This window comes from Chanodichthys erythropterus, chromosome 2, assembly GCF_024489055.1.
Source record: "Chanodichthys erythropterus isolate Z2021 chromosome 2, ASM2448905v1, whole genome shotgun sequence".
Classification (NCBI taxonomy): Eukaryota; Metazoa; Chordata; class Actinopteri; order Cypriniformes; family Xenocyprididae; genus Chanodichthys; species Chanodichthys erythropterus.
In genome coordinates, this window is record NC_090222.1 from 14494133 (window position 1) to 14508417 (window position 14285).

At 38.2% G+C, this 14285-nt stretch overlaps 1 protein-coding gene across 1 annotated transcript; it reads left to right on the forward strand.

Moving 5' to 3' along the window:
- The first annotated feature begins 11 nt into the window (after nt 1–11).
- On the forward strand, nt 12–2875 carry snx10b (sorting nexin 10b). Its single transcript, XM_067402167.1, has 4 exons — nt 12–966; nt 1068–1168; nt 2201–2302; nt 2457–2875. The coding sequence occupies exons 1-4, from the start codon at nt 844–846 to the stop codon at nt 2671–2673; spliced, it is 543 nt and encodes a 180-aa protein (XP_067258268.1). The 5' UTR covers nt 12–843; the 3' UTR covers nt 2674–2875.
- Nucleotides 2876–14285: the final 11410 nt, after the last annotated feature.

Here is a 14285-nt window from a genome sequence, read left to right on the forward strand (position 1 = left end):
CACAGAAGCAGGATGTTATGCTGCTGTCACTTTAAGAGCAAATCCAATACACTGTTAGATATGCATTTTATTTCGTTCCGTTAAGACAAAACTGACTGTTATGTTTACAAGGATACTTGCAAGGCGTGAAAGAGAACTCAATTTTGTATTCACACGCTGTCTGAGACATGGATTTCTGGGCGCACACGTCGGATGTTTGCATACAGAAAACTTTGCACACAGCGTGTGAGTAATGAATTGAGTTCCCATTTGTGTCTTCTTGAGCTTGAATATTTAAATTGGCAAGGCTTAAACTTTCATGAGCGATAGAGCGCTGACCTGTCCACTGTCCCAAGCGTCATTCACGTTCATGTTCTTACAACGTTGCACAATGTTGTTAGAATTTATAAAAATGTTACCGGCCAACTGCCTACTGACACCGTTTCATACACTCCCCAACACCGATTTTTACTCACATTTGGTGCTTGGCGAGTGTTAATTTTAGGCCCTGGCTGCAAATCAACTGTACTTGAATAACTGTTTAAGTACTGCAAGTTGTTTCAGACATGCAGGTGTTATGATTATGGTACCATTTTTTCCAGCTGCTTTTTCCTGATCCTTTTATTTTTTATGACGCTGCTAGTCTGCTATGTCTCTGGTGGCTGGTAAAAATGAAGCACCGCTGTCAGTCAGAGACACAAAATGAGCTCTAATGTTTTTCCCCAGTCTACAGTTCCCATGAATCAGCCCCAGTTGGTCAACAAGACCAATGTCTCATGAAAATACTTCCTCATTTATTCTTCCTATTTTTTAAAGCTCAATGTACTGGCTATGTCTCCATGTCCAGTGTGAGTTTGTGAGCATATGCGTCAGGTCTTTTCCACATTTGGACATATGCAGGAATTCACTGGCGTGTGGGTGAGGGATCCTCGCATCCAGAAGGAAGATTTCTGGCATGCCTACATGGATTACGAAATCTGTATACATGTAAGTGAAATAGAAATATATAGAGGACACAAAGGATACAGTGTAATCAAACAAGAAGGCAGAAACTCCCTGATCATTCTCTATATTTCATGTTTACGTAGACAAACAGTTTGGCTTTCACTAAGAAGACCTCCTGTGTGCGGCGGAGATACAGCGAGTTTGTGTGGCTAAGAAAAAAGCTACAGGAAAATGCCATGCTCATGTATGTAAGCACTGAATCATGTTCATGTTATTTACTTTGTTCAGTAATTGTAACAGTTATTGTTTTTAATAGGGTTAATGATGTATAACAGTGTCCATGATAAAGGGTGGTAAAATTGTGTTTAAAATATGGCAAGTTCATAATTGTATCCATGTTGGTTTCTTGAGGATTTATACCATTTTCAAAGAAAGACTACAAATCAAATTATATATTTGTCACACATGCGTAAACAAGTTTATATATATATATATATATATATATACACACACACACAACAGTTCTTTCTGGTTCTCAAATCTGATTGGCTGATAGCCGTGCGATATTCAGTGATAACAGCACTCTTACCTTTTCAATGTTTGTATCATGGTGGCCAAGCAATTCCACTGTATTTTTTGTGAATATACACTTGTTTTACCACAAACTGTAGTTTTAAGAGTTTTTTTTAGGCGAGAATGTAGTTGTTTAGACCTGAAATATGTGACTCATATTTAACCATAGCATTTTAGTTATATCACACTGACATTTTTGAATTTTCATACAGAAATTAAAAACATGATCATCTAGAAGAGGTGTATGACAGTCATTGAATATGTGTGAAATACATATTTAATATATTTTTTTAATAAATTATTGAGCGTCACATCACTGACCCAATATACATCTCAATTCATTCAAATATAATGTATTATTATTTACAAATTACTAATTGTTGCTAATTACAGGGATTAATTTACGTTTATATTTTAGAATTTATTAATATTTTGAATTAGCTTTCATTTTTATATTTTCAGTTTTAATTTAAGTATTAGCAATTTAGTTGTAATTTTAGTATTTCAATTTATTGCCACGGGAACATTTCTATTTTTTGTGCAAGGTTTTTTTTTTTTTTTTTTAAGGTTAGTTTTTTTCATCTAATACTTTAATCTTGCTTAATTTTTAGCTGTATTGCAGACATATTAAAGTTTCAGTCTTTTGGCAACCTTCCGTGTGACACATGTAAATTGAATCTTTGTGGTTGTCAATGAATTGCAGAACACATATACCCAAACTTCCTCCAAAAAACCCGTTCTTCAGTCTCAACAATGCCAGAGAAATTGGAGCCCGTATGGAGGGACTCAGAAAATTTCTAGAAGCGTAAGTAGCAGAATAGCCCTAAAGAACATGTTAGATTAAAACATAAAACCATGACTGAAAGAATTAATTTAGCTTGAGAACATGTGATCTCGAGTCGAATCATAAAAAGTACAGTGATTGTAAAGGTGATCAGTTATATGCTTACATCCTCCAGTGTGGTACACAGTCCAGTTCTGCTGTCGGACAGTTGCTTGCACCTCTTCCTCCAGTCCCAACTGAGTGTGAAAAAAATGGAGGCCTGTGCAAAAGGCAGGAGTCGCTACACCGTGTCTGAGGCCATTCACAGTTTTGGTTCAGGAAACAAACGCTTTGGTTCTCAATCTGAAGAGAACATGGAAGAAGAGGAAAATATGAACTGTGAATCAGAGTGATTGACTATTCTTGGAAAGCCATGCTATTAAATTTACAAAGGCATTGCTGAAGAAGAATATAGTGAAGATTACAACCCATGCTTGAAGAGGGACAATGAAACATGAAAAAAGATACTGCCATTGTTGAGTGAAACAGTGTTGTTTTGTCTCTGTACTGATGAATCTGTGTTTATGAAGATATCTTAATAAATTAAATTATTTAAACCACAGTTGTGCACACATTAATGTCTTACTTGGCAATCAAATGAATGTATAAAAGCATAATGTGGCCAGTGTGGACGACAGTTTGTTGTTAAAACTACAGATGTGCGTTGAGAGGTTTACGAGAGGGAATTTATGCTTGTGTGTGAAGTCCCTTAAATGCAATAACCCCATCCTAATAAGCAAATACAGAGCATTAGGACATTATGTGATTTAAACCCGACCTCACAGAGCTAAATCCCAATAATAATCTTTACTCAAACAATTTTATTGCCATACTTAGCCATAAAAGATCATTGTCTGGATGTCATACAAATTGTGCCTTCTCATAAATATTTAACAATCGTGTGAGGCCATACTTGACCGGCAGATGGCGCCGCTGCTCTTCTGTCTTCCATGACTGACGGTTTCATCCCTGCAAAATCATAAACATTTCATCAAAGAGTAAAAGCCCTCAAAGCAAGCAGTATTTTCCCTTTTCAGATAATCCACTGCTTTCACAGTCTTTGACTGGGACATCAAATCATCAAGACATTTTAGAACAGGAGGATAAAGGAATTCTATTGCCAAAAGCACAAATAATAACACCATCAAAATAAGGGGCCGCGAGCAAGATCAGTAGCCTAAACTAAAGTATAGGCCTACCTGAAATCATCAAAGCAAAAATACATTTTACAATGGGTGAAGGGTTGGTTGGATAGTATGGTCCCGTCAGAGACAGAAAGGTTACAATCATATAAAAAAAATGAATGTGAGAAATTGTAGCGCTCAATACGGCAACTATAGTCCCGCCTTTTTTGAGTAATGCTTTTAAGTGCTATCGGAAATTTGTTAATTCCCATTTCTGAAGTCGTGATTACGATCTCGTTGCATTCAACTTTCGAAACTGGAGAGCGTTCATGTGCAATTTTTACATAGGAAACTACTATTTACGATAATTCCGAGAGCAAGGCAGCATTAAAAGGTTAGTTCACCCAAAAATGAAATTTATGTCATTTATCAGAATTATATCCTAAGCTGGTCCTGGACCAGCATAAACCAGCTTCAAAACCTACCTTACCAGCATATGCTGGTTGGCCTCTATTGCCAGCAATGTCACTGAACCTCTCAAGATCCAGAAAGCTACTATAGACATATTTAAAACAGTTAATGTGAGTACAGTGGTTCAACCTTAATATTATAAGGCGACGAGAATACTTTTTGTGTGCCAAAAAACAACAATATCTAGTAATGGGCGATTTCAAAACACTGCTTCATGAAGCTTTACGAATCTTTTGTTTTGAATCAGTGGTTCGGAGCGACAAAGTCACGTGACTTCAGTAAACGAGGCTTCCTTTACGCGATCCGAATCATTAATTCGAAACAAAAGATTTGTAAAGTTACGAAGCAGTGTTTTGAAATCTCTAGATATTGTTGCTCACAAAAAGTATTCTTGTCGCTTTATAATATTAAGGTTGAACCACTGTACTCGCATGAACTGTTTTAAATATGTTTTTAGTAGCTTTCTGGATCTTGAGAAGTTCAGTGACATTGCTGGCAATAGAGGCCTCGCTGTGCCATCGGATTTCATCAAAAATATCTTAATTTGTGTTCTGAAGATGAACGAAGGTCTTTACGGGTGTGGAACGACATGAGGGTGAGTAATTAATGATATTATTTTAATTTTTGGGTGAACTAACCCTTTAATGCTGCCTTCACATGCTCTCGGAAGTATCATAAATACATCCTTGGTAAAAATTGCTCGTGAACGTCCACTTCGAAACTTGAATGCGATGAACTCGTAATGACGACTTCAGACATGGGAATTATCAAATGCATATAAATGTATATGCTTTATATAAACAAAGGATCGCCTTCCAAGTTATTCCGCCAAAAGTGCAACTTTCGTTGTACTTCCTACGCCTTCCCTATTCTACTTACAGAAAAAACAGAACTGGCGCTGCGTTCGTTCCGTAAGTAGAATAGGGAAGGCGTAGGACATACAGCGTAAGCTTTTTGAAGAAAACTAAAGTGTATAAAGCATATACAGTTGTAATTTTTTTTTTAAATGACCGATCGTTTCGCTAGATGAGACCCTTATGCCTCATCTGGTATCGTTTAAAGCCCTTTGAAGCTGCACTGAAACTGTAATTTTGACCTTCAACCATCTGGAGGCCATTGAAGTCCACTATAAGAAGAATAATCCTGGAATGTTTTACTCAAAAACCTTAATTTCTTTTCGACTGAAGAAAGAAAGACATGAACATCTTGGATGACATGGGGGTGAGTAAATTATCAGAAAAATTTAATTTGAAAGTGAACTAATCCTTGAACATCCTTAATCATTATTCATTATTTTGAGTTTATTTACTAGTGAGATTTGGAACAACTAATGGTGTGAGTTTGAGGTGGAAAACCTGTTTGGAAACCATCATTTTTGCAATTCCGTTTGGTGATGCTAGAGGCAAGACTGAGATTTTCACTCAAAGGAGATTCCCTTGCCCCATCTCTTCCTGTCTTGCTTGTACCTTTCAAACTCCAGGCAAAGGTTCATATGTGAAGACTCGCCCAACAGGTTGAAATGTTCCTCTAATCGCCTGCCCCCTGAACATCACTCGCCACGGCTCCCTTAAGAACCCTGACGGCCAGCTGCTGCTGTCTCTCTAACGATGGAGACCGTCTTAATAGGCTCTGCACACACTCAGCTGCCTGATAGCAGTGCTGGCAGCACCAGGCCTGAGGCTCCCACTGGACGCACAAATACCAGTAAAAGAGACCGGAGGTGTGTATGCGTCAAACAGACAAGCCGCTTCTACGATTGTATGGGGGCAATACAACGCTGACAGGCAGAGTCCCAGTGCAGGCTGCTGTGTTGGTTAATGTCAGCGGCCTGTCATTCTGTCCACCTTCCAAGATGACGTGCTTGGCCCTTGCTGTGACATCTTCATGAGGTGTATTATTTATTCAGCAGGCCAGTCAGAACAACTGAAAGGTGACATTTGAATTATACTGTAACATCTAAAGCATCTGTTTTTCCATGAGCTCCTTCAGCTGTTTAATCCAGTGGTGAATCATACTTGTACACCAGATAAGGACACCAGATAATAACCAAAAATGCCTATTGAGTCAGGTTATTTAAAAAAAAGAAGAGAAAGGCTTGAAGAGGTAGTATTTTAAGAAACAAACTTTATGATTTCATTCATCTTATCATTTATTGCTAATTTGAAAGATGTTATTAAAATGTTATTTTGGAAAGCAGCTTTTTGAGATTTAGATTTTTCCTCATTTAATTAGACAGGAGCTGTACTTGCATTAATGAAAATAGCCTGATTACATTTTCAAGATGTCCGCCATGTGTACTGATTTGCCTTTTCCCTTGTAAAGAAGTGGGCTTTGAATGTGCACTTGTAATGTACTAAAATACACTTAAAAGTATATTTTGAAAAATTGCTTGCAGATAATATATACATGAAATAAATTCCACTTAAGGTCAAAGTTTGAACTAAATTGTCATATACAATATGCTAGTGCACGTATATAACAATTAGTTCAAATTTTGACCTGTGGAGTAATACACTTAGCAGTGTCTACACTGCTGGAATTCAAATAGAGAAGAAGAAGAAGAAAGCTAGTTCAAGATGAGCATTTATGGTTTTTCATTTTTTTTTTGAAAATGAGTGATAATTTCTCTAGATAAGACCTTTATTTCTCGTCTGGGATCGTGTAGAATGCTTTGAAGCTGCAATGAAACTGTAATTTTGACCTTCAGCCATTGAAGTTCACTATATGGAGAAAAATCCTGGAATGTTTTCATCAAAAACCTTCATTTATTTTTGAATGAAGAGAGATGGACATGGACGTCTTGGATGACATGGGGGTGAGTAAATTATCAGGAAATTTTAATTTGAAAGTGAACTAATCCTTTACCCCAATTAAGTACACTCAAAGAATTCATACAAAGAAACCTTATTTCAATGACAATAGAATTATGAAATTATATGAAAAGATGTACTTAAGTCCTATTTAAAAAGCACAAAAACACTCTAAAGTTCAGCTAATTTGCACTGAATATAAATTTAAACTATAATATATTTTCATTTAATTGCCCAAAATGAAATCACCCAAAAATTAAACTTCTGGCATCATTTACTCACCCTCAAGTTGTTCCAAAGGAAGATATATGGAAGAATGTTTGTAACCAAGCAGATCTCGCACCCCATTGACTACCAGAGTAGGAAATAAATATGGCTGTCAACATGGGGCGAGATCTGCTTGGTTACAAACATTTTTCCAAATAATATAAATGTGTTCAGCAGAACAAAGAAATTTATACAGATTTGGAACAACTTGAGGGGGAGTAAATTATGACAGAAGTTTAATTTTTGGGTCAAATATCCCTTCAACATGCAATTACGTGTCCAAAAACTTTACATTCAGTTCACATTTAAGTATATTATTTCTGTCATAAATACTCTTTTTACAAGGTATGCTGAAGTGCACTTCTTTTTTACAATGGTGTACACATTGAACATGAAAATATTGTGCGATGCAGACATACTACTTTTTGATATACTGTTTTCCGACAGCACGAAGCAAGATAACGACAAAATGCTGTATTGCTATTGCGACTGATTAGCACAAAATCTCAGATTAACATGGAAGAGACATGCTGCTTTATTGTATCATGTGTGGGTGAGACAGTGTAACAGTAAATCTATTTTAAGGTCATATTAAGTACTGAAATGAGGAAAAAGTGATTTTTATGGAACTGTAAGTCTTGTTCACAATCTGTAAAGACTGCTTAACAGACTGCAAAAGGAAGCTATATGCTATGCTAATGTCATGTGCCGTTAGCTAGAACACGTCTGACACATTTGCTACATTAATTAGATTACTGTGTCGTCCGGAGGTGAGGGTGATATTCATTATAAATTCATAATCGGGGAAACAAAGGGCTCCCGACTGCATGACTGACAGGTAAAGTCACCTTTGGACCTCCTCTACTCAGCATAGACCAGCGAGGGCAGCAGGGAGCACACCAAATTGGGGTTGAGAGGACACACTGCTGAAGCTGTCTTATTAAACCACACAGGGTTTGTTGAGTTGTCTGAGATGTGCGAGAGAGAGAGAAAGAAAGAGAGAGAGAGATTGTGGGTGTATGCGTGTGAAGGCAGAGAGGACTGTGGGCATGAGTGTATGCATTACCCCTCCCGTCACTTTCACACATGGCGGTAATGAAGCTGTCATGGCCGCCAGCATGTGGACATGGTTGATATTCAAATGAGAGAGCCATTCACCTGCTGAAGACAGACCAGTCCAATTACGGGCTCAGGGCAGAGACCAGGTCCAGGAATAGGGCAGATGCACTGTTTTACTGCCGTTATTTCCAGTCTGGAAAATAATTTTATGGGAAAATCACCTTGCATGGTGTTTAGAACACTAACTATGGATAATGGATATTCTTTGGTATAACAGTAAGCTATTCAGTAACGCACTATTTTTACGTTTGTAAAATTTAAAGGTCCAGTCATTTTTGTTTATGTCGCACTTTATGATATAACTGTGATCTCAGGCATTATACTGACACCTAGTGGTGTGGATGTACAGAATCGCCACACAAAAGCAACTGTTTTACAGTACATTTGCTATTGTAGACTCTATTCACAGGCATATTTATCACCAATGAATTTGTTTCACAACTGAAAGTTAACACTAACTGGACGGGTTACAGATATACACTATTTAGTGATCTCAATATGGCAGCCTCCATGAGATGGCCTACTACATGTTTATTAAAACAGCTTTTTCTAGATCACTGATATAACTGGAATCTTCACCTCATGTTAATGTACATCATTTTACAAATCTGTCAATTCACTTCTTAGGAACTTTTTAATGAGGGGAAAAATGACTGATTGTACCTTTAAGGAATAGTCAATCCCAGACCCAATGGACCTCTTTTGCTGTCTCCTAAATGAGAGGAGTATTGTGACAGTAAATTTCTTTTTAGCCATTTCAGATGCTGCTATTGACTTCAGCGGTATACTATAGTGCTCCAGTCTGAGAGAGCTATTGACTAGTCTGTAATTGTCTGTTTCCCTCTTCTACAGACTGTTAACCTTGAGCTGCCACAGGGGGAAGAGGAGCAGGAATGGCCATGGCTGTCAGTCCCGCTCCACTGTCCTGACAGCACTAAAACCTGAACAGACCTTCACCTTCTCCAAGTTTGAAGCAAACACTGTCTTATATCTAATGCTAGGGTTTTCAACAAGGGGTCCTCCAGGGGGATCTATATAATAGAAATTTCTCACTTTTCTGATTCATGACATTTCTAAACTCTAACTGATTTTATTGTAACTGAACATTATAATTGTTAACCTGTTTAGCATTGTGTTATGGGTATGAGGGTTTTACCTTGATACAATAAATTAAGACAAAATCTTTAGATCTGCAAGTTTATTTAAATGAAAATCAAGAGCTAATTCAGGGACAAAATGCCAGTCAAAGGGTCTAAAGGTCCCTGAAAAATCTCAAAGTAGCACTTCTTACCAAATTAATTCTTGTATTGTTTTGGACATAATATATATTTCTTAATATTGAATTTCATGCTTATTAATAAATATACTGTATTATGGCTTATAAAACGGTTAGTTCCTGTGCTTGATTCTGATTAGTCAATAGCTGTGTTTTATTCACGATAAAACATGGCTATGACCGCTTCACCCAACAGTTCTGTGTATCACTACACAACACCCTTAGCAACCACCCTTAGCAACGCAAACTGTGTGTTCTCAATTGATATTGTTCATTGATATTCACTGTATTATGTAGAAGAGTATTGTGAGAAAGACATCGAGTGAGCGAGTTTATTACCTGCATTCAGATTTAGCATTTTCCTTCAGGTCAGTCCTATGTTCATAATAAAACATCTGTTTAAATGTCCGCTGCAATATCTTGTCCTTTTAAGAGTTAAGGGGTTTTCCCATGACTGGCACTAGTCAAAGTATTTGTCGGTTGCGTCTTGTTCCGTGTTCACAACAATTCAGTCTTTTCAATGCAAAAGTCATTGCTACTGACTGACACACTCATTAAGACAGTCTTTGCTGCCATCTAATGGTGTAATAAAGTAACTTCTGTTGCTGTTCACATTCAGGGACTATTTTTTTGGACGGAAGGAAAGCTTTTGGTGAAAGTTTAATTCATGAAAGTTGCATTGATACAACTTTGGCTTTAATATTTGTATTGTGTGGTAATCGTTTTATAAAAGCAATGAGGTAGCTACTCGAGGCTAGTGCTGTATTGTGAATAAGTCACGGCTGAAGGTGTTGCAGGCACTCCGCTTTGACTTAATCACGAAACAGCACAGCCTCGAGTACCTTATTGCTTACATAAAATGTGACATGATTTATTTAATAGGTAATACGTTCTCAATCTAATTTATCTGATTGAGAATTGATGTTAAGGAACTGATTACATTGTAGTACTTTACATAAAATTGTTAGAACAAAATATGTCCTCATAAAAAAAGAAAGAAAGAAAGAAAGAAAGAAAGAAAGAAAGAAAGAAAGAAAGAAAGAAAGAAAGAAAGAAAGAAAGAAAGAAAGAAAGAAAATCAACCAGGGGTAAAAACCACTTGTCCCTAAGTGTAAATGTTAATTTCTGACGCTGCTGATGATTATGTTGTGTATGTATTTCTGTGTTCATCACAGTGTGTGGAGGTCATCTGTTCATGCTGAATGAGCAGAATGAATTCTCCACAAACAGAAGCTGCAAAAGGTGACAGAGAGGGGAATGACTCCACAGGGGACACCACCATCTGCTTCAGGGCTTGTCAGCACTTTTTATGATACCAACTGCATATTGTCCCACATGCTAACTCTTACACAGATTAAAGTCATATTTAACATTATTTAGTTTGTATTTGACCTTTATTGTGCTTATGCTTGTAGTGGATAAATATCAAAAGTGACAATTTCCATACAGCCCAGAAATCACATCAAGATAAGCGATTGTTGTACAATTAACATCTAATGGAGCAACTTGATGTTTAGAATTGATATTGTACATGGCAGTAAAATTACCTTGGGGAGTATTTAAGATTCACATTCTATCATCTGGATTTTGAATGCAACTTACCAAAACTGTATATTTGAAAACTTATATAACAATTCATATTTTTTGAAACTCGTATGAACTTTTATCTGTCAAAGTTGCGCTTACAAAGAAAATGTATGGTTCCTTTCTTCTAAGAGTCTATCTTATCTAGTGCACCAACTGGTGCCCCCTTCAAAAAAATAGGTTCATTATTTCCCCTTATGAAAGATAGCAGGTTGTTGGATAAGGTCCTACAAACTGTTGTAATAGGATGCCAACAAACACACACGCCATCTTGCTGTGAAATTGAATTACAAACATACAGACGTGGGTACAGTGATCTACAAGCAAGATCCTCTTTCAAAGGCTTCTTGTGTCTTTCATACAATATCTACGCTCTATCACCTTGCAATAACTCATTGTCTTCCATCAGAATGTGGGCTGCAGTGAAGGGGAGGGGACTCGTCTATGTGTCCTGTCTCAACATTAAGCTCCATCTGAAAAACAGCCCTTCATGCCACCGCTGCCAGTGCCAGACATCTTCCCCGTCACTCACTTGTCGGTAGGGAAATGAATCTGGATGCAGCGTGTCCCCCATTCATCAGCCTTGACAGGCTACCTTTGCCTGGTTCCGCTCGGATGGGGTCCCCGTCACTGCGGGCGGGAGAGCATATTTCTGCTGCAGATGAAGAAATTACTGTGTGTGCAGCGCTGTGAAGTGACTCGTGAGTGGAGTGTCATTTGGCTGGGTATTAAACGGCATCAGTTGCCCTCATCTCACAAATACTTCTAGAGGGCAAATTCAAAGATACACGTTTTATATTGCAATCTTTTTTTTTTCAAATTCTTTTGAAGATATAACATCCTCCTGAGAGTAAATGCCTTTTGAATGAAAGGTACTGAAGAAATATGTGCTCTAAAAGAGTATCTTTACAGTATTTAACCAATATCACACAAGCAAGTCTGCTGTTGTTCCCGAATATTAGCAGTGCCATTTGTAAAAACAGCATATGTTGTACCCCTTGAAAAGGGGGAAAATATATATTAATAAAAGAGACACGGACTCGTGCTGTTGTCTGCGTGCTGAGCTGTATTGGCTGTGACGCACAGCATAGTTCGCGTCAGCTACTCCCGGCAGCCTTTGAGTTCCCTCTACTGGACACTCCTTGAATTACATCTAATTTTTTGTTAACCAACAGAATTAGAACAATAATACACATCACATGAATTAATCATTTTGACGTAGCACTCTTCATATAGCAGTTAACAAACTGATAATAGTTATGAACTGTAAAAGTTAATCATAATGATCTTTTTAAACCACTACACACTCCCCCTCAAAATTAAATGTCGTCCCGACATCTTGCAATTCACTTGTTTTTTTTATTAGCATAAGCTTATTGGTCTTTGTTTCATGTGGACTATGCTGCTTTTACTAAATCAATGTTTTCTCAGCCTGTATTATGCCACAGTCTATCTCTGATATCCATATGCAAGATATGAGTAAGGATTATAAAATGGCGCTGGGCTTGGCCATACTGGAAATGTTTGCTGTCCACAGTAAGGCATGTTCTGAAACTGCTGAACTTCACCACTACAGCTTGTATTATAACAAGTGGGAGTACCGAGGTGATCGTAAGTGAACAGTCGAGGGGCTCGTCTTTCTCTCTGAGGTCTAGGATGTCTCTCATCTGCTGTTGAATCATTACATGGCTCAGGTGATGCTGTGTTCTCAATTTGAACTTGTTCGTATTCACACTGACCCATCACAAGGGAATCCTCAGGTTGAATCAGTTCCTCATCACAATCTTTTTCACCTGGGCCTCCTTCCTCTGTTTGTCCAACAACATCCAATTGGTCTCTGATTTCCTCAGTCTGCTCAGCCAGTCCACTCATCCCTCTTCCCAACTCGTCAACATCCTTGTTACACCTTTCTTCATGGTGCTGCTGATTTGGTGAGTAATAAACACAAAACACATCCTCATCCTCCTCTTCATCCTTACTGATTTCAACAATATCACTTCTTTTTTTGTCGTCCTTTGTCATTCTTTTCCCTAGGTCAACATCTTTGTTGGAGTGCCCTTCCATCGGCAAATGATCGCATGACAGCAAGAGGTTTCGGTGTAGGATTCTAGACCTTCCCTTCCCCAGTTCAGGCTTGACTTCATAAATCGGGAAATCTTCCTTAACTTGCCTCACAACAGTGTGGATGGTGTCTTCCCAATGGTTACGCAACTTGCCTGTACCTCCTCTTGGTGTCAGATTCCTAACAAGTACGCGGTCACCTGGATACAAGGTTGTGCTTCTCAGTTTCTTATCATAATGTTTCTTACTCCGTCCAGCTGCCTTTTCCACATTCTCCCTTGCTATTTCACATGCTTCACTCATCTGTTCTCTCCATCTCTGCAGGTATTCTTTGTGGCTCACCGTACCCGTGCTTTCTTCCAAACCAAAGAGTAGATCTACTGGTAGTCTGGGATGTCGGCCATAAAGAAGATAGAAAGGTGAGAATCCTGTGACCTCACATTTTGTACTATTATATGCAAAGATTAACTTATTCAGGGATTCCTTCCAGTTCGTTTTCTGCTTGTCTGTCAGAGTTTTGAGCATTTGAAGTAAGGTCCTGTTAAATCTCTCTGTCTGACCATTCCCTTGTGGGTGGTATGGTGTCGTTCTGGAACTGAGGACATCGCAATTTTTTGTCAGCTGGGCCAAAAGCTGATTTTCAAATTCACCACCTTGGTCGTGGTGTATTCGCTTTGGAAATCCAAAACGCAGGACAAAGTCATTAAACAGGCGATCAGCTACCGTTTTAGCAGACTTTGATGTTGTGGGGTATGCCTGTGCAAACCGTGTAAAGCTGTCGACTATCACCAATATATATTCATATCCCCCTTACATTTGTCTAAATGCAGGAAGTCTACCGATACAAGCTCAAAGGGCTGCGTTGTGATGATATTAGTGAGAGGGGCTCTTGTCTCTTTACAAGGCTTCTTTTGCTTCAAACAAGAACAGCTTTTTGCAACATAATATTCAACCTCTTGTTGCATATGAGGCCAAAAGAAACGGTCTCTGATCAGTGATGTTGTGCGATCGATGCCTTGGTGGCCCATCTCATTATGCAACTCTTTCAATACAACTGTCTTGTATCTTTCAGGTAGAACCAATTGGTTCCTGGTAGCTGTTTTCCGCTTCAGGATCCCATCTGCATCTACATGGAGCTTCTCCCACTCTCGAAGGAGACATCTGCTCTTAGCGGTAAGAGACTTAATTTGGTGGCCACGGGGCCTCACACTGATCAATTTACCTTTTATTACAGGTCCAATGTGTGGGTCCTC

Bases quoted from the DNA above. Each gene is read 5' to 3' on its own strand.
- snx10b (XM_067402167.1), top strand. From the start codon at position 844: ATGCGTCAGGTCTTTTCCACATTTGGACATATGCAGGAATTCACTGGC. The intron at 1,169-2,200 runs GTATGTAAGCAC...AATGAATTGCAG, and splicing joins CAGGAAAATGCCATGCTCAT to AACACATATACCCAAACTTC. The intron at 2,303-2,456 runs GTAAGTAGCAGA...TACATCCTCCAG, and splicing joins CTCAGAAAATTTCTAGAAGC to TGTGGTACACAGTCCAGTTC.